The 22,133-nt window shown below is 34.1% G+C and overlaps 1 protein-coding gene across 15 annotated transcripts in view; it reads right to left on the bottom strand.

Moving 5' to 3' along the window:
- The window catches only part of LOC143252924 (coiled-coil domain-containing protein AGAP005037-like), a 322,060-nt gene that overhangs the window by 50,319 nt on the left and 249,608 nt on the right, over positions 1-22,133 (bottom strand). For all 15 annotated transcript variants that reach the window (XM_076505800.1, XM_076505801.1, XM_076505799.1 and 12 more), the window contains 3 exons: positions 4,862-5,002; positions 3,704-4,022; positions 2,666-2,802 (listed from right to left, as the gene is read on the bottom strand). In XM_076505800.1, the coding sequence (XP_076361915.1) occupies positions 2,666-2,802; positions 3,704-4,022; positions 4,862-5,002 (597 nt within the window). The remainder of the gene's footprint in view (positions 1-2,665; positions 2,803-3,703; positions 4,023-4,861; positions 5,003-22,133) is intronic.

The raw sequence follows: 22,133 nt of genomic DNA, 5'->3' as shown, positions 1-22,133 counted from the left end.
ACCTGGAACACACAGGTATGAGTAATAACATTCATAACAGTTTTAAGTGTATTACCTTAAAACTGAGAGAACAAAAATGTTTGAGAATTGCTAAGTAATTTGTGAAAAGGAATAATCCAAAAGACGAATCAAGCTAGTTATGAATAAGCGCTGTGGTTCATGATGGAGCATTCATTTATTTAAATAGTGAAATTAGGAGGGAAACAAACGGTAGCAATGATCATGTATTAAAACAATAAAATAAATTTCTATATTTCTCGTGCGGTAAAATATTAGTACATTCACGTACATTTTATGGTACACTAAAAGTATTTATGATAATGATCATTATAGTTCATTTACAACTTGTGTTTTAGTTAAATTTACGCACTTGACATTTTCAAAGATACGATTGAAATTATTAAGATTTCTACAACACTAATAAGTGGTTAGCAAAACCAATCTGTATTCTACTTTTCTTCAACAGCTAATAAGAAATAATTTCATAAAAAATGTGGTAAATACTGTCATGTCAACATAGTACTGCTTTTTAAAGTAACATAAGACAAAAGTGCTTACTATTGATCAGATATCAAATACATTTAACTTTTATCAGGCTGAATTGTGTATTAACACATATTAGACAAAGTTAACTAATAAATTAGTCCTAAATCTGACAGAAGTTTTAAAGTAGATTCAAAATTTCAAAATGTACTTTCTTGATTATTTAGCATTTTGACATATTTGTGGAAAGAAAATTTTTAGAGATATAAAATGTTCTGACAATGTGATATGGTCAGAAAAATTCAACATAACGAGCATAAATATTGTATTAGAATTTTTGACGTTTTTGATAAAGACTGTAAAAACATTTTTCCTTAACAGTGCATATGTGTGATTACAAATGAGAAAATACGAAAACAAAACAAACAGAGGGATGTATATTTTGCATTTGCATAGTTAAACTGATCATACGCATAACTTCATTCGCCACAAGCAATAAAGAATATATTAAAGCAAATATTCGGATAATAGTTATTTGATTTTTGTCTGTATGTCTATGTTAGCAGTACATAACTTAGATAAGTAAAATATACGAGTTAAAAGTTAACAGTTTGAGATGATTTATATGCATTATGCAATTACAAATTTAAAAAAATTTGAAAGACGATCGATGTCAATTTTTATGTACTTATTCGGTTTTAAAGTGTAAACGAACATTAATATTTTAAGTTAACTCAGAGATGAATAACATATTCCTAATTTGTACATGGAAACGTCATTAGTAAACCATCTAATTTTGCAAGATTGAAAATTTTAATTTATTAAAAAGTGAAAATCAAAGGCTGATAAAAAAGAGTTAATGTTATTTAAATTAATTAATGTTGAGGCTTATACATCTATTCAACCTTGGAAGATTCTACAAATTGTAATGTACCTAAGTTTTAAACATAAATCTACGGTTTATTCTGTGAGGAATCGTCAACATAGTAGCATTGCATTAAATTTCGTTCTAACACAAACATAAATAAACATTTTATATCAACTGGAGAGAGCGTTTTACACATACCACTTTTCCTTCTCAAAAGACAGCCCTTCAGAAAGTGATATAAATGGTTTCAGAAATCTACTTTATTAAGTGAAATGTAAGAAATGAATTATAAATCGAAATTAACAAACATACATATAGTATACATACAATATAACACGATATATAAAGTCTGTACAAATATTATGCATATATGTACATACATGTAGGTATTCAGATGGTTATTATATTTCGGAGAATACAATTCCTATAGAGCTACAAAAAAAGAAAACAAGAAACAAACTGCATGTCCTGTACGATATTACCTTTAGCTCAGGGTTTATCTTCGTTAGTTTAATCTCAACACTTGACTAAACGGAAACCTTCTTAAAGTAAATTTTTAATGTGATTTTGATGAATCAACGAGATAAGAACACTAACAAGGTTGATGATAGTTACTATTTTCCGTGTTTCTCTTTACCCTTTCTGCTAGTAATCTGCGTGTAAGGAAATTTTCGAAATTTCCATATTGTGCTTCATGACTTTAGCATGCCAAATGTTTAAAGTTTGTTATGTGTTCTTTGATAGATTGTTTAGGCAGAGTATTCATGATGAAAATTTGTAGAATGGACGGCAGCTGCCTTATGCGGATACATAAGTGCAGAAAACGACGTTTCGAAAGTCTTTCGCCTTATGTGTTTATGTGAAATAATAAATTTATTAGATGTTTACACAAATAAAGAAAATATGAATTTTAGTTTATTATATGTATATATATTTAAACAACAGTTAAGTGTTAGTTTGTTGAGCGTTTATATATAAACAACAACAATTAACCTTTTGCCTGCTATTTGTTTATATATAAAAGCTGGAAGGATTTGTTTGTTTTGTGTCTATAAACAACAATTAAACTTTAGTTTATTGTACGTGTATTTCCCTATGTATAAACAACAATTAAATTTCGGTTTTCTCTATCTGTTTAGATGTAAACAGTTAATAATTTGTTTTATTGGTTTCTTAAGTATTATTGCTTTAAGTTTTTTGTTATATGTTTGTGCATGAACAGCAGTTTCATTTTAGTTTGTTATACAAACAATGTGGACCGTCTACAGTTTCACTATCGATGATCATTTGGATTTAAATGAATTTTGGTTTTACCTTCTTTGTCCCCTCCAACTTCAATTTTGTTTGAAGAAACCAACTCTTGTGGCTGTCCTGCTGGACTGGAAACCAAGGCTTTCTGAACAAGACCTCTTAGACTTGCTAGTTGTCGCTCCATCATCTCCATCCTTACCCTAACCAAAGTTGATTATATATTTGTTACGTAACAACCAATATATTATATTTATATTAATATATCAAAATACCCCTTACAGAAACCATAACACGTGACTATTTTTTTCATTAGCCTCATATCTGTTATATGTAGATTTAAAATAAACATGGCACTGTAAGCAATTAAAGGTAAACGCATTTCACTTACATATCTGATTATAAGAAGAGTTGTTACGTTAACTACCTCTTACTTACTCGTAAATTGTAATACAATTATTTCCCATTTTATAGTTATTCCTATGCAAATAAATATCTGAAAATTGAGCATGTCATGCCCCTAGAGCTTGTTAAGTCAGAGAATGATTTCGTCTGTTTGAAAACTTATTGCACTACTAACTTATCTCCTTGTAATAATCATATTTAAAAATCAATTGCTGAACGCTATGATGCAAATAATTAAAATTAGTTACGACAAACAGCCTCTATCTGTTTATAAAAGCATAAGAAAGAATAGAATCACATGGAACCACATTGTTAGTATGCACTTATTGAAATATGTGTATACACATATATATATACACACATCTAAAAAGTATGTACAACTGACACCAATATTAATTAATAAGAGATGCACTTAACGTTGACATGTATTTATTTACTAATTTGAGCTGATGACATCAGCCCTTAGCTGTTACATATTTAGGTTTTGCTACCTCCTGTAAGCTAACATGTATATACATATATACATACACACATGATTTCTTAATTTACCTTCCTAAAATAACTTAAAATGTAGAAAACCATTACATTTATATGAAATTATTGTGTACCACGCTGTTCATAACGATTCATTTTTCTTTTCCATAATTTGTAATGAGCTCAGTGTATTTTGCATTGTAATGAATTGTTTAATGTTTTTACCGTGCTTCTTCATCAATAGCTGGTGTAGTGCTTCCAGACCTAGAGCTATAAGCCTGATCATGTGATCCGTACGTCTGATCTTTGTAATATCCTCGATTATCGAATGTTGCGGAACTGTAAGGTGAGAAAGTGTGCTTTACATCTGGACGTCTCTCAGGGGAAGAGAGGTAGCCAGATTCATGGGATCTTCTTTCTGGAGATGACTGGTAAGATTGGTCGTATCTTCTGTCAGGGGACGCACGATAAAAAGCTTGACCATCTGGAAGGTAGGGCCGCTCTGGGGTGGAACGGTAGGATCCCTGAGGATCGTGGTAGCGATCTAAATCATGTTGACACTTGTATCACTTCGGGTATGTGCATTTGATACATAATGTTCAATATAATGTAAAACTATAAAATCAAATAATCTATTTCATATATAAATCATGACTTAAGTGAGTTTAAAATCAGCATGCACCTTGTTTCAAAGAAAATATTTCTCAATAAAAACTGAAAACATCTACTTGAAAATTTTGCAAAAATAATATTGCACTCTTGCACAATTAAGTATATAACACATCAAAACAAATTTTCATTCGCAAATATTTAATCTATCTATACTTATTATCGTACTACTAATTTGCATTTTTATATGTTTGAAATACAATTGTTTAGTTCAAGTTTCCCAATCTACTATCTTTTTCTCTTTTTAGTGCACCAATTTGCATTATTTTGATGCCTAACAGTTTTTAGTTACTAAACTTCACGTATAGTTTGGTTTGTCGTTATGGCCAAATTATAGAGTGAAACTGTTCTTGTTGAAGAAAACCCACTTGAAATAAAAATGTATCTCAGAACGGCTGGTATTGGTATTAACACTTTTATTGATAAGGAGAGGACAACGTTTCGACCTTCCTAGGTCATCTTCAGAATACAGAGTGAAATTGAACTTTTCATATATTTTAACATACGTGTACACTACCCTTTCTTACCTCTAAGAGAGAAAGGTATACCATTAAGATACATAGTTATGCACTAAAACTTTAAGGATCTCAATTGAATAAACTTGACAGAATTCAACATATTCCTCAAACTTGATATACAACACAATTTAAGCATAATAACTAGCGTATGTCATTGGTATGTCTCTGAATTATTATTAGTAAAAAAAAAACTCACCAGATTTTGGTTGAGCTGATCGAGGAGAATTTATTGCAGGCAGAGTGCCGGTGGGTGGTGGAGTGGAACGAACTGCTTTGGTGAGTGGGACTAGAGCCTGCTGAAACGAACGTTGTGGCTTTGGTGGAGGTTGGGTTGAACCTAAACCAACAATATGGTATTAAACTTGTTTTCTATGTAATATATAGTATATGTGCGTAGGAATAGAGTAGTTGGGACAAACTCTTTTAAACAATAATGAAAAGCAATTCGTTTTAAGTTTTCTTCACGTAAAGAAATATATAAATAACGAAATTTGGGTAAAACTAATCACTATATTTCCACACAGCAGTGGTACATTTGATCTGCATAAAAGAAATAAATTAGGCATATTCGCATGCTTTATCTTAATTCACATGCAGAGGGCTACAAATAACGTGGTAAGTAACATCTTATCACATTTTTATATAAATTGATGTATAGTATCATTAAATTTCTAACTCCAGTTACGAGTAAAATATTAACGTCAAATACAATGTTTTATAATAGTGAATATTGCTTTAAAATATTAAAATAAATTGTTTTTATTTCTGAAGCAAGTATAATCAACAACACGATAAATATTCCTCTTATGCTATGTAAACTATATTAGTTAATATACATTAACGTAATATAATGCGTAAAGTATTTTTAAAAGACATCATTACTACCATATACGCATATTTAAAAACTTCCATTACGCATGATATATAGATATACATATACCGTAACTCATTATAAAATATAGAATAAGGTCAAATCTTATTCAATACCAATCACCAGTTAATAAGATTTCTTAAAGACTATCGCAAGAAAGACCGAGACGACAGCAAACAGAGATCGATTTTCTTTTCACAGAGATGCCAAGTAGCCTACTATTTAATTAACTGTAACCATTAGTAAAATAATGCAAATTCCAATTACTTACCTTTCTCTTTAATTTTAATTAGACGGTTAGAGTAAAAATTCATGCAATTATATAGAATAGATCATTTTGTTAAAATATTTTATTTTTATTTTGCATTTAGAAGCCACGAACTTTAAACTTAAATGTTAAGAGGAAAAAGATCTAAAACAAGTTAAATAGATTATTAAGAGCATCGTATCTTTTGATTTAAATTTAAAATATCTTTTTGTTGAATGTATCTAGAAGAAAAATAGAAAAAATAATTAGGAAGGAAAAAAAGATTATTTTCGTTTATCACAAAATAGTATATCTTTAGGAAGAAGAAATTGAACTTCTTTACTTCGATCTTGGATTCATTAAATTTATATTTCTGGCTCTATTATATCAAAATAGCGTAACGGATTTACTGTTTTAATTTATTTTAATATCTGCTTTTCTTTCAGTATGATGCATATGACGTATATTGTTGGATGTGTATTGCACAAGTTTCTCATGCTCTCTAAACTTGTATGGAGAGTGAGAATCAACAATATATGTTTTACTAAAACACCAGTGTATCTTCGAATATTGCTGAATATTCGATAATCTCAAATCACTCATCCTCGAACAACTAAAAAACATATAACAAAATTGATGTTTTAGAAATTCCTAAGATTTTAGAATTAGATGTTAAAAATCAATGAGAAAAAATGAACTAAAAAGTGCATTGTTGAAATATTAGTTGTTGATGATTTGTTGTCTGAGGAAACATTAGGAAAATACTCTAGTGCCTCCATCAGCCAATCAAAGTTTAATGATAAAAAGAAGTTAGATATCCAGTTCAAACTCAAACAAATTGAGCTTTAACAAGCCCGCATCGAAGCTGAGAAAGAGCAAGCCCATACCGAAGTGGAAAGAGAAAGAATACTTCTCGAGGCCGATGCAGAGAAAGAAATCAGTCTGATAGATATGGAAATTAGACTCAGCTCCGATCGACCAAGGCAAAATGACAACTTTGAACTCAATCGATATATTAAAGTACCACAATTTAATGACAGTCACGTTCATAAATACTTTCATTTATTTTCAGAAGGTTTCCCAAACCATGGAATGACCCACCGAAAAATGGTCACTATTATTACAAAGTGTTTTAACTGGTAACTCACAAGAATCTTATGTTTCTCTCTCTTTAGAAAACTGTATGCATTATGACAAGGTTAAAGCAACTATTCTTAAAGCATACAGGTTAGTATCTTCAAGGTTATCACAATCAAGATGCCAAACTTATATGGAATTCACCTCCCCCCCCCCCAAAAAAAAGAGGTTTATTTTGATCGATGGTGTAATTCTATGAATATTGGCAACTAAGACAAGTAAATCTAACTGAATAATTTAAACACTGTACAAGTGACAACTTCAAAACTTAATTTGATGAAAAGAAGATTGAAACACTATAGGAAACAGCTGCTCTTTCTGATTTTTACACTTTAATGCATAAAACCACTTTTCATGAAAAGAATTTTTTGCTAGCTCAGCAAAAACATGTACCTGTTCAATCTACTAAAGTTAAGGATTCTCTAAAAATCCAGCTTCTCTAGTTCAAAATCTTCAGACAATCAGCATAAAACTTCATTAAAAGTCAAAGCATGCTTACTATTTCTCTAAAAATCATGGTTAATGCTATTTTTGATTCTTGGATTTTGAAAAGGAAAAAAAATGGAGGCTACACCCAGTGCATTTGTGTCCATATATGGACATAGTTTCACCATATCACTCGATGTTGTTTATTTGCCCACTGATAAAATAGGCTGATGTAGTTAGGTAGGAGTTTAAACCTTTTGTGTCTGTTGGTTCTCTTTATTTGACGAATAACACTACTAATTCCATACCCGGACGTAATTTTACATGATATTTGGGCAGCTCAATCATTGTTGTTAGAAGGTGTATTGCCTTTATAATTGAGTTCTGCCCCTGATGAGTCTGTTATTGCTCAGGGTGGTGAGAGTGGCTTTGTTAATGTTCATTTTCACAACCTTTATTTAGCATCAAATCTTGTTTCTGGACCAATTGTGGTTGGAAAAAGACCTACTCTACCAATTAAGGATGCATTATTATTGTTGAGAAAAGATTTGGCTGCGAGAAACGTTGTTGCAGAAACGATGATAGTTAGCGAGCTGGTCACTGTTTTATGTGTGTGCTGTGACTCAAGCTCAGGCGAGAAATTAAACCAAAAAGAATAGATAAAGATTTGTTCAGAGGACGATATTGTGTATGGTCATGGATATGTTTTGGATCTAACATCGATCTTGTGAATAATTGTCCAAGTAACAATTCATTGGTGAGTGACATTGAAGAACCTGAGGGATCTGATTCAGTACGGAAAGTTGTGTTTCCTCAAAGCAAGCTGATCAATAAGCAAGAAACGAATCCACAGATATCTTTACTATTGAAATATGCGCTCCCAAAGAATGAAGAGGAGAAACTTCCAAATGGTTACTTTATCAGAAATGATGTGCTTATAAGAAAATGGAGATCACAAAATATACCAGCTTCAGAAAACTGGTCTGTAGTTTATCAAATCGTTGTTCCAAAAGTATATAATTCTGAAATATTGAATGTTCCCATGAACACCCCATGGGAGGTCACCCAGGTGTCAACAAGACGTGTAACAAAATTCTGAGATATTTACTTTGGCCAAAATTTAGACAAGATGTTTCAAATTTTGTAAAACTTGTCATACCCGTCAACTGATCCGAAAATCTAATCAGAAAATTCCCGTTGCTTCTTCGAAACCTATTCCAACTTTTGAAGAACCAACCCTTCAGTAATGAGATTATTGAATGTGTTGAGTTTTTACCAAAGTCTCGATTAGAAAACCATTGTTCTTTAACTATGATATGCACGTCCATCAATTCCCTGAAGCTATCTCCTTAAGAAACATTTCAATCAAAACATTTCTAAGGCGTTGATTTTTTTTTTTTTACTTTTGTTGGCTTGGCTAAAAATATTCAGCTTGATCAAGGACCAATTTTATATCTCTGATGTTTCAACTGGTTGTTTGTCAGCTTAGTGCTAAGTCTAATGCATGCCATGTTAAATCGTAAGTTGCTCTTGAGAGATTCCATTCTGTCTTGAAAAATATGATTCGGCCTTACTATCTCGAAAATGAGAAGGTTTGGGATCAAGAAGTTAATTAATTATTTTTTGCTCTTCATGAATCAGTTCAGGTGTCATTGAGGGGTTTAGCTCGTTCAAGTTGGTGTTTGGCCATTCATTGCATGGTCCTGTGAAGATGCTGAAGGAACAATGATTGGAAGTTGAGTTGAACAGAAAAAAATGTACTTATTGGCTTAAGTTTTCAGGTTTTGGTCCAGACTGTTAGGTGTTTGGGAACTGGTTGAAGATAATTTGAAGTAATCCCAAGCTAGAATGAAAACGTGTATGACTAAAAAGCCGAAGAGCGTAAGTTCATTCTTGTTAGATGGTCTTAGTATTGTTACCCACTATCGCATATTCACTTAAAGTTAGGTACCACGGTCCCTATGAAGATGTCCGGAAAGTCAATGAAACAGACTATGTTGTAAAAACACATGATCGTTGAAAGACTACACAGATGTGCCATATTAATATGGTGAAGCACTATCACGTCTAAGATGCATCTAAAAACATTCCTGATATTGATGACGGTCTCTTTGACTCGGGCACCCATAACGTTAAAAATATTGGAGATGAATGCAACATCAATATGATTAATTCTCATTATGTTCAGTATTGATGCAAAACTCGATCACCTACCTCCTGAAAAAAAACAAAAAAACAATTTGCTAGTTAATTGATTAAATAGTGTATATTTCTGAACGTTCTTGATCAAACCAACACTGCTGTTCGTTATGTTGTTATAGGTGATGCTTCCCCTGTTAAACAACATCCCTATCGTGTGAATTAAGTCAAGGCTGATAAAATACATAAAAATATCTTATAAGCTGAAGAACAGTATCATAGGATCCAGTAAAAATGGCTGGTGCTCAGCTTGTGTACTGGTTTCTAAATCTGATAATTTGGCTAGATTCTGTACAGATTTTTGCAAAGAGAGCGCTTTTACAAAGACAGATTCCTATCCCATTCTAAGTAAAGAGGATTGTATCGATAAAATTGGAAACGCCAGATATCACAAAATCTGATTTGCTGAAGGGATGCTGGGATGTTCCTCTAACTGAAATGGCAAAAAAATTATGATTTTTGATAAGCATTTCGCATTACATTGCAAGTAGTTGTAGTGGTGGTGCCGTTCTATTACAATTAAACGACAGAGGTATTTAACACCTGTTTGTTACTTTTCTAAAAACGTTTAACTGTCACCAAAAGAATTATTCAACTGTGGAAAAAGAAACACTGGATTTAGTGTTAGCTTTGGAACATTTCATTGTGTATGTATCTGCATCTCAACAACCTGTTATCATTTACACTGATTACAACCCGCTGACGTTTTTGAAACAGATAAAGGGCAAAACCAGAAGGCTGTTAAACTGGAGTTTGACATTACAAGAATATGATTTGAAGATAATCTTTTTCAATGGGATTGATAACATCTGTGGTGATGTTTTGTAAGTTTATGATCATACGTTATTTATATTGATTTTTTTCATGGACTGTCATGATTTTCGAAATTGCATAACTCTTTGCTGATGTATTGTGATTAATATATCGTTATCGATGTATGTATATATATATGTATGTGTGTGTGAGTGTGCCAATTTTTAATTATCTAAATAGTGAGGTGTAACGGATTTACTGTCATACATTTATTCTAATATCTACGTTTGTTTGAGTTTAATGAATGTGACGCATGTTGTTGAATTTGATTTGCGCATGTTCAAAATACTCTTTATTTTTGTAAAATATGTGTTGTTGATTATTATTCCCGAAAATCTTCACAAGAGTAACTTGCGCAATACACACTCAACAATATAGTCACATGCATCAACCTGAAACAAATGTGGATATTAAAATAAATGCACAATAGTAAATCCGTTACAATAATAAAATGTAATTTTGTTTAAGAAAGAAAAATTGTACATATCAATCTTGTTAACAAGTATCATAAATTTATATATATCGATATTTAATTAACTTCTAAATTCAACTTCATACTCCCAGTTTTTTAAAAATCGTATTACGTAACGTACGTAAAATAATATATTGGAGACTCTTCCGAGATAAATTAAAATATGTAACAACAGTAATGACATACATATTGTTTTGATTAAAGCTATAAAATCAGTCCTTGTAACGAAATTCAAGTAAAAAATCGCTGTTGGGAAGTTTTAACATTTGACTGATATTTTACATTTTACAATTTAGTACATTTCGAACTAAATGTAATTTTGAAGATAATAATGAACTTTTTGTAATTACTCCAAAATACATTATTTTAGAAAATATTACAAATATTTAGCAGTTATATCTAATGATCTGATTATAACGATGAATTTGAAATTAATAAATTATATTGGAACATTTCCATCAGTTATTAATACTGATTTTAAATTATTTTATTTATTATACAAATACTTTTCAAACTGAATGTGCAAAATTTAAAGTTGAAGTTTACATGGATGCTCATCACAGGTACAACAACAGCATATGATTTGACGACTGTGCTTATGTCTGTAATGATACAGCTGTCCGTTTTCAAGTTAAAATGATATTGATTCGAAAGTCCATACATTAGTGATGTCATAAAGTAAGAACTGTAAGAAAAAGTATAATATAACAGAAAGCCTAATACTGTATGTAGTACAAAATTCTCTATTACCAGCACACTAATACAGAAAAATTACTGTTTTTATTTAAAAATTAGAAAAACAAATGTTATAATTGTTGATCGCTTGCATTTTTCTTATGCTTAAAAGCAAAGCACTCGAGTGTTTTTCAATAACAATTAACTCAAATATTTCTACCACGTGATGCAAACTTACCACTATTTACAAGCGCTTACGTTGCAATCTTTCTACAAAGACGATCAACCCGTTAATAGGCGTGTCTGTTTGATAGCGCCAACCATTTAGAGTCGGCTGAATCATTAACGCAAGTTTTGATATGATAACAGAAAACTATTCTACAGTGGACACGGACTGTTTTGCTAGATTTTAGACCGATAAGTATTAAAAACACCATATAAAAATAACACATTTTCTACTGTTTTATATAGTTTTGGCTTTGAATTTAAAGACACATGAATTTATTGCTTTAACTATTATATTCTACGAATCAGGATATGCAGTTAACACCTAGTGCGATTATTAGAGATTTAATAATAAGCCATTCATTTTGACTATTTCTTTGACAACATTTGTGGAAAACCCATCATTTTCATCTCATTCTGAAGATAATGCCTCCTTATGAAAAAAGCAAGTTACTTGCAAACACGATTTATCACTGTTTAAAATATCATGCTTCGTAAGGCAAGCGTTCTACGATCCAAGAGAAGAAGTCTCAATAAATAAGTGTTTTGTTTGTTTGTTTGTGTTTTGAATTTCGCACAAAGCTACTCGAGGGCTATCTGTGCTAGCCGTCCCTAATTTAGCAGTGTTAGACTAGAGGGAAGGCAGCTAGTTATCACCACCCACCGCCAACTCTTGGGCTACTCTTTTACCAACGAATAGTGGGATTGACCGTAACATTATAACGCTACCACGGCTGAAAGGGCGAGCATGTTTGGTGCGACGGGGATGAGAACCCGCGACCCTCAGATTACGAGTCGCACGCCTTAACACGCTTGGCCATGCCGGGCCATAAATAAGTGATATAAGCTTCTGAACTAAGACCTGGATATTGTAATCCTGTCTGCCTTCAGACGTGCCTTAGTAGAGGGGCAGTAAAGAATGATGTGATTAAAAAATAATTATCATTAAATCTCTGACATTACATGCAGCTATCAACAAGTGTTTATTAGTTCCGTATGTAAAATTTACACTGAAGTTAATTTATTTTATTAGCAGTATCGGTTAGAACACGCAATGTATCAATTTTTTTATTACAATATTTGAATTATAGATATTATTTTACATTGCTCTCTTAGTATACACAGATTTAGAAAACTAAACTTCTTGAGTCACTGAACCTTATAAGATGTTATTGAACTTATAGCCAAACATATCACTAACAAGATGATATGTCAATCTGATGAAGCAACTCTAGTAACTTTTTCATTATGAACGTAAGAACAGTATGTTTCATTAGACACTTCAAAACTGATGTTTAATTTAGAAGATAGATTACCTTACTCAGAAATTAACATTAATTTTTGCAGCTTTCTGTTACGCAGACATGGGCTTTATTTTCATCAAGATGACCCAACCTTTCAGCTAAAAAACTCTGGACCTTACAGAATATTTATTATTTATATCGCTTACTGGAAAGGAAACAGTATATGTTTTATTAACTTTGACTTGTCAGTGAAATATTTTAAGGCATAAGCTTCAATTTATACATGCGATTCATAATGATTGGGCAAGCTAGATGAGCTCTGCCGTCATTTAGGTCATTGCTAATTTGTAAATTAAAATCATGTTGTAAAATGAATAGCCTAAGCCAAAATGATGTGGTATTATAATTATATATATAAACAGAATATAAAAAACAACAATTAAGTTAAACGTAAACTGATTTAAACAAACCAATTTTAGAAAGTTATTATTTAGGTCAAAGTAGAACCAAAATTAACACAGTAACTATGCAGTTCCTTTTCCAGTTCATGATTAACATCTTTTGTTAACGTTCATTTTTATGTTAACCGTATTGCTTGATTCTTACATTAACATTTCTTTAAGTAATCAAGACCTTAATGTGATTTAAACTTTTCTAAATTGAATTGAATAAAAACAGTATGAATTTTATGATAATCAAAACAAATAGTACATTAATATGAACTTAAATGTAAAATACTTAATTTTAAAGAAGAATTATGTATATCTAGTACTTTTATTTCCGTCTTTGGGAATTAAGAAAACACAGGAATCTGACACCCTTAAAAGCGCTCTTGCCCCTGCCCCTTTTTTCTCAAGGAAAATCTTAACGAGCTGATTAAAAGGCGTATGTAAAAATCTACAATCTAATGTGATTCTAATTATGAATATTTGCCTTATAAATAAATATATTTAGGTTTAACAGATAAATCATACCAACAGTCTAATAATATGTTATACATAACAAGTTTATTCAACAGCTGTAGTCCATATTCATATCATTTATAGATCAGCAGGGTCACATTATCTTTTCTTTGACGAAGATGAACATTTCCTATCTGTCTCATGTGAACGTTTTGGCAGCCAAAAATAAATATATAAGCTTATAAGTCAGAAACTAGTAGTTTCTTACTCAACACCCAAAAGCATAATAATAGAGCTTGGTCACTACAACCTTTCTCAGTTAAACCTACAGTTTAAACCTCATGTCACACGTCATAAAGAAAAACTATTCCAGTAACATAATTTGCCGTTAGATGTATACGTATTTCTTAATTTATCATTTAGCCGAAAGTTCAGTAAGTTTTCTTTCCTTCTAAAATATTTTATAAATTATTCATGAACAAGACTTTCTTCCAGTGGATCTCGAAATCTGTGTGACAGTTCATGGAATCCAAAAAAACAAGTTGGAGTATATAGATATATTTATTAAGGATATCTTGAGTTTTAACTTCATTCATTCCGAATTAGAGAATGTCGTCTCAGAACTGATAAAAATTAAAACATGGCGTTTATTACAGTTACTACGTACGTATAATAGACTACAACAATGTTCCGTTTTGGTTTACAACACTGTCAATCAGTATTAAAGTATTTTAAATGTCTAATTTAAATTGTGATGAGTTGATTTCAATTCTTTGTTGTATAGGCGTAAATAATAAACCGCGTAAATTGTAATTTTTGAAACACGGAGGCTTTTATATGTATTTTTAACATATTTATTTTTAAATAAACATTACATCATCACTGCATTGAAACGCTGTGTGATAGAATATAATTTAAATGCATAGATCATCACGCATTCACTCAAATTTTCAGGAATGTGCAGGCATGATACGTTATTTCTGTGTTAAAACTAATTCAAGTATCAATGTAATTATAGTGTGTGTGTTTGTGTTTTTCGTATAGCAAAGCCACAAAGGGCTATCTGCTCAGCCCACCGAGTAATTATAGAATTTTGTGATCTTGGTCACACTCTTTGTTTGATGAGGTTTACACAAAATGATAAAAGATTTCCCGTTGAAACATTGTAACAAAAGTACAGTATACTTCTGAAGAATATGTGACTAGAGTAAAAAGCAACAATTTGTCATGTTACAAATTGATAAACTGTTTTTGAATATGATACTATGAAGAAGAATGACTTGTATATTATCTTAATATCTACTGAATTACACATTGTACTGATACGAAATAGATAGAATAACTTGAAAGTAAATGTGGTTGGTAGTTTGGTTGTTTGACATTTATTGCTGCAAAGCAACTAGGCTATTTGCGCCAAACAAACGCTGAAAAATTAAAAATAAAAGTAAAATTACTAATATACATAAAAAGGAGCATATTAATACAAATCAAAGTCCATTTTTTGAATTAAAAACTTAAATATAATTAAAAAGGCCAATGGTCCTTAAAAATTTAAAAACCACAACTGAGGAGGACCGTGTCACCATCGTCAATGTATAAAATGGTGCTGTTACTCCCGGTCGTAACGGTCCCCTGCTGGTACAGCGATAAGTCTACGGATTTAGAACGCTTAAATCACATGTTCGGTTCCCCTCGGTGGACTCAGCAGATAGCCCGATGTGGCTTTCTTATAAGAAAACACACACACACGGTCGTAACAACTGCACGACAGTAAAGTATGGGCTGTTGACTCTTTGGTGTCACACAGACCGCACATTGTTGCAGCAGTCTCAGATAAAAGAAAATGATTACTTAAAAAAAAAAACTGTGAGCAATGCGTAACCTCGTCAGGACAACTTCTTCTTTCCGAAGCATGACGGCCAAAGAGCAACAGAAGGTTTGATCTGGAAAAGCTTGTTATCATGTTGCTCATTCCAAGCTGATAGCTTACTGGCAATTACGAATCTTGAATACAGAACCGTAGTCCATATATGGAATAGGCACGGCCGCGATAACACCAGAGCAGACAGAGTTAGCTGTGGTGTCAGTAAGCTTGTTCCCACGAATACCAATGTAGCCTGGTATCCAGAAAACTGAATAGAGATAGATGATAAAGAGAAATGGGCCAGTCGGTTTTCAGTATCGACGAGAACAGGGTGAAAACTAATGTGAAGTAATTCCAGGACCAGTAGAGAGCTGAGCGAATAGGTATAAATAGTACAGTTCGTGTACTGCATACCTTTTTTGTGATGAAGGGCAAAAGAAATGGTGTACAATTTGGCAGTGAACACAGAAACTGCAGAAGGGACCCTGTGTGCAACCACCAAACCACAACAAACCATGGCAAAGCCCACAGAGTAATGTGATTTCAAACCATTCATATAAATGGGAATGGAAGGATGGTTAAAAATATTTTCGACAAATAGAAGACGCTACTTTCGATTGGGATTTTATGCTTATTTCATATACTCAAAGAAAAGTCACGTTTGGGGACAGTAATAAGCAGTAATTGGACGGGCTGACCAGTGGAGACAGCAACGTCATTCAAGGAATGACCCAATTGAGCCAACTAAAAAGCATGGCTCACTGAGGAAGGAAAACACAACTCCAGGTGGAATGCTGTGGTAAGGTTCAAAGTTTTGAAGAACAGAGTAAAGACAGTTGAAAATGCCAGAGGTGTAGACGATGTTCATGTGACTCAGTGTACAAACTCTAGATTGGAGAAATGAAGAAAGTCAACGTGCAGAGCAAAAGCCCCAGATGGTGGGTGGTTCGAACACCTTCATGGCCGAGGTCCTGGAAGAGCCAAAAACCAGAGACCCATAGCTCAGTTCCGATTAAATGAGGGTAAGATAGATCTTCAGTATAGAACACCTATCAGCTTCCCAATAAGTGGAAGAGAGGTCATGGAAAATGTTCAGTGCCTTTGTATACTTGACATGTACAGTGATGTGAAAAAGGTGGGACACTCTACGAAGGACTGTGAATTTGTGTAACATTTTTGGATATATAGATATTTAATCTCAATTTTAACAATACTGAGAGATTATAGGAATATAATTAAACAATTCAAACTGAATAAAAGACTTTTCAAGACCTTCTGTAAATGTAAATCTACAAAAATGCATATTTTAACTGGGGAAAAGTTAGGACACCCCTACATTTATTTCCACTTAAAATGGCTCAACTCACACACAGGTGTATCACACCAGGTGCACATAATTAGAAGATCATTACTCAGCATTTTGAATGAGGCTTGCCCGATTTAAATCTCAGACATTTAGTTTGGTGTGCTCCTGACTATTGAAGTGAGAGTGAGCACCATGGTGAGAGCAAAAGAGCTGTCTGAGGCCTTCAGAAAGAAAATTGTAGCAGCTTATGAGTCTGGTAAGGGATTTAAAAAGATCCCAAAATATTTTGAAATCAGCCATTTCACTGTCCGAAAAATAGTCAACAAGTGGAGGGTTTTCAAAACAACTGCCAACATGCCCAGGTCTTGTCGTCCAAGCAAGTTCTCCCCGAGAGCAGACAGCAAGATGCTAAAAGAGGTCTCCAAACACCCTAACATGTCATCACAGGACCTACAGCAGGCTATTGCTACTGTTGATGTGAAAGTGCATGCCTCTACAATCAGAAAGAGACTGCACAAGTTTAACTTGCATGGAAGGTGTGCAAGGAGGAAACCTTTGCCCTCTGAGAGAAACATTAAGGCCAGACTGAAGTTTGCCAGAGAGAATGTCGACAAAGACCAGGACTTCTGGAATAATGTTCTTTGGACAGATGAGTCTAAAATTGAATTATTTGGACACCAGAACAGAGGACATGTTTGGCGTAAACCAAATACAGCATTCCAAGAAAAGAACCTCATACCAACTGTAAAGCATGAAGGTGGAAGTGTCATGGTTTGGGGCTGCTTTGTTAAAGCAGGACCTGGTCAGCTCACAATCATAGAATCCACTGTGAATTCTATGTGTATCAGAGGGTGCTTGAGGATCATGTGACACCGTTTGTACGAAAATTAAAGCTGAAGCGGAACAAGACCCTGCAACATGAAAATGACCCAAAACATACCAGTAAATCCACCAAGGACTGGCTAAAAACTAAGAAATGGAGAGTCCTGGAATGGCCGAGTCAAAGCCCAGATCATAATCCCATTGAGATGCTGTGGGGTGACTTAAAACGGGCTGTACATGCAAGAAACCCCTCAAACATCTCAAAGCTGAAAGAATTCTGCATTGAAAGTGGGGCAAACTTTCTTCAGACCGATGTCAGAGACTGATAGATGGCTACAATAAGCGTCTCACTGCAGTTATTTCAACCAAAGGAGGTAATACTAGCTATTAGGGGGTAAGGTGTCCTAACTTTTCCTCAGTTAGAATATGCATTTTTGTAGAATTACATTTACAGAAGATCTTGAACAGTCTTTTCTTCAGTTTTAATTTCTATAATCTCTCAGTATTGTTGAAATTGAGATTAAATATCTATATATCCAAAAATGTTACAAAAATACACAGGCTTTCTTAGGGTGTCCTAACTTTTTCACATGACTGCAGCTGCTTGATATGTGGAATAAAGTTCAGTTTATTCCAAAGCAAAGCTCTTGGGGCTACAGGGAGCACAACGTCTCTGAGAAGAGTTCGAAATTGGGGTTAATACCTCTTTTGTGGCAGAAGTGCACTTGAACGGTTTTAGAGTGGGAGAAGGTAAAACGATATGCTGTTGTCCACTTCAGAAAGTGATTGAGGGCAGTCTGTTGCTCCACTCAATAAAACTCACGCTCGATGACTCACACAAGGTGAGGAAAAGAATGGGAAAGTGTCAAACCCACATCAAAAGGAAAAAGGCAATTGCTCTGTTTGAATCTTTATGGCTGAAAAGATGGGGAATGAAGCAAAAGTGCTAGATACACGAGAAAAGCTTTTGTCAAGACTACTGACGATGTTCTGGACATCAGCAGCTTCCTGGCCATCAGAGAGCAAGACAAAAGAGGTCAAAAGTATACTGCCCACTGACCTTCCATATGATTTTGGAACGGGTGTTACAAGAGATGCTAGTTGTGAACTTAATCCGAGATTCCTTCTGGCTTTCACGTATCATCTGCCGAGCATGTGCACGGTTCTGCTGAAAAGCGACGCAGTTTAGAATTGTGTGATACCTTTGAAAGGTACCCCAGGATCGTTTCTAAATATTCTGTGTCATGCGGCAGCCAGGATTCCATTACAGACGAGAATAACGTGGAAAATGTGTCGAGGTTTTAGGAATAAATTGAGCAGCTACCTGTATAATGCATTCAGTCACTGCTGCCACGCTGTCATCTAGGAATGATTTACAGACGACGCAGGATCAAGTTCTGAGAGAGCAGTGAAAGTGGACCAGTTAGCCTGATCTGGCTTCCCCAGAGGCGTGTAGATCAGGTGGTATTGAGCACGGCCAGTCTCCTTCAAACGGATAAGAAAATGATCACTGCTTTATGGGGTCATTGTCAACCCCCAAGAGAAATGAGAGACAAGTGAAAGAGAGCAGATATAAAGATCAATAGCAGTAAAAGATTGTCTAGATGGATGAAAATAAGTATAAGAACCAGTACTGAAGAGAGAAAGATTGTGATATGAGAGTATATGCTCTACAGAAGGACCTCTTCAATCAATATCAGCACCACGCCAGAGAGGACTGTGTTCATTAAAATTCCTCAGGATTAAAAATAGAGAATGCAACTGGGAAATAAGAGCATTGAGGTATGATTGATCAGGTAGACAGAACAAACAGTGATAACTCTCAAGGAAACATGGATGGCTATGGCCTCCAAGGGTTTATAAGTCTACCGAGTAGCAAAGACAGTGTACCCATGCTAATCGACCCTCAGTGCCACTCCTCCATGAACTTGTTCATAATACAACCTGTTATTGATGTAAAAAACTGCTGAAAGGTGACTGCTTCAGCAAGTTTCAGAAACGTTCCCTGTTAGAAAAAACACATAGAATGATAAAAATAAATCAAATCCTTAATGCCATTTATATTCAAATGGAAACCTCGACCATTCCAATGTATAAATTTTGTTATTTGTATTTAGGTGGTGAACGTTTTTTCTTACGATCACATCGATTTTCTTTATTAGAAGGAGGTCTTTCAACCTCCACGGATTCTGCCCTGGAGTGACGTAGATGTAGTCCAGTGACTGAGGTGGAGAATGCATATATCCTCCAACATCTCGGGGCTGAAGAAGATGGGTCCGATCATATACCAGAAGCCAGGACCGAAGGAAGTGGAACCGAGCAGTTGCTGGAAGAACTGGTGAGTACAAAGATTGGAGTAGACATTGACTTGTCCATTCTCTCAACCATGGAGGGCAAAAACTCATCACATAGTTAAAAAATGACTCTGATAGATGCACAGAAAAATCTGACTGCACTCCCACTGTAGGAAGGAAGAAAGTGCAACAGCACATGTCTGAGATGGAGTGGTGGACAGTAACTTTCGAATCTAGGGGTAAGAAATGTTGTGACCGTTTCCAAACGCAGTACCTCTTTTTACTCTACCCACCTAAGGCAAGAACTAAAGCAAATGAGGTAAAAGCCACTACAATTAATACAATGATGGTCCATTTCGTGCTCGGAGGCATGACGGTTCTTGCCACTGTAACAAGCACATGTCAAGGAATCACAACATGATATTTTCAAGTGACTGAACCGCTGACATTGAAAGCATCTTAGAGGATTCAGAATATATAGCCACACTTTACAATTTAGATAACCTACCTTGATGGTGGCAGGCGGACGAAGTGTGATGCAAATGTCAAAATTAGGACATTGGTCAGCAGCATAATTCCATCTTTGCAATTGGAGATATGCCTCACTACAAAAATTCCTTGGGTGGAAAAACCAGTAAGGATTTCTGACTCGAAGATGTTCTTCAACTCTCTCTCAACAATAACTTCTCTGACGAATTCAAAGTAACATTTGGAGTAACCTTATTGGGTATATCCTCAATTACCTTGGAATACAAGAACAGTTCACTGTGTTTTGGAGTGGATGTTTCCACCAAGATGTCCCCAGAACCTTTTTGATTGACATAGAAAAAAGGAAGACATTTGGCCTAAAGAGGTCCAGGTGTTAAAGAAGTTAAAGATTGCTATTTAGAATTTTCAAGACGTGGTCATTTACCAATGATCTGTTTTATTTTTATGTGGGGGACCACAATAAAGAAAGAACATTTCAGTGCCCACTGACCATCATGAAGCCCTACGAGGAAACTCTCTACAATGCCAAACAAGGACACTGCAGAAACACTAGGGTTTCATGAGCACTATACATAATTACAAGCATCAGACACAATGCCCACAACACCTGTTGAGGAAATCCAACACTGGTAGTCGGTTGATCCTGGCCCAAGTGAACCAGCCAACAGACCCTGGGGGTCATCCCAAGGCTGTCTGTCTACAGGAATTCTAGGCCAAACTGTGTTAGGATTGGACCTCTCAAGTACCAGAATCCCTTCCTCCCCTTCACGGATCGTCATACACGGCAAACACGTAGGTGGATGTTTAGATCCAACAGGAAGCAAACTGAAAGTCCAGAATCTTTTCTGGAAGGTCCACTCACCACGTATAGAAATCCACCTTGACGGGGAAAGTAAATGCAATTATATGTGAAAGAAGTTACAGTTCTACACAAAATTAACTTTTACTGATCTCAAGTTTATACTGGTGGTAATATCAGTTACAGGCTTAGACAATTAAATCCTTTATACCTCACATGTTGTTTCATCTAATAAACTGTTTTACGGATTACACAGTAGCTATAATTGAAATATGGTATAATACTGTTCTCAAACCATTGTGTAATACCATTAATGTCTGTAAATACATAATAGATAGCAAGCAGAAAAACCATAAATTTCCACACTCTGGGCAACAAACAGAAGAATGTATGAAAATTTTAAGCAACACATTGCCACACTTTGCTTCGTTAGCAGGTTAAACCACAAATGTAACTTATATTCATCGTACTCGTATCGATATATATTAAAGCTTTTAACGGAGGAAAAGTCTTATAACTCCTTTACCTAATTTCAAAAATCTATAAAAGTAGCTATGGCGAACTTATATGTCATTCTCAAATACATGTACGGAAGAGGAACTGACTGTGCATTTAGCATGCTTTTATTCTTTATTTTGTATTTTAAAAGTATTGCTATTACTAATCGTCCCGTTGGCACTTGG

The sequence above is a fragment of the Tachypleus tridentatus genome, chromosome 6 (assembly GCF_004210375.1).
Source record: "Tachypleus tridentatus isolate NWPU-2018 chromosome 6, ASM421037v1, whole genome shotgun sequence".
Taxonomy (NCBI): domain Eukaryota; kingdom Metazoa; phylum Arthropoda; class Merostomata; order Xiphosura; family Limulidae; genus Tachypleus; species Tachypleus tridentatus.
The sequence above is the reverse complement of the archived record's forward strand: the minus strand, read 5'-3'. Positions and strand labels throughout refer to the sequence as shown.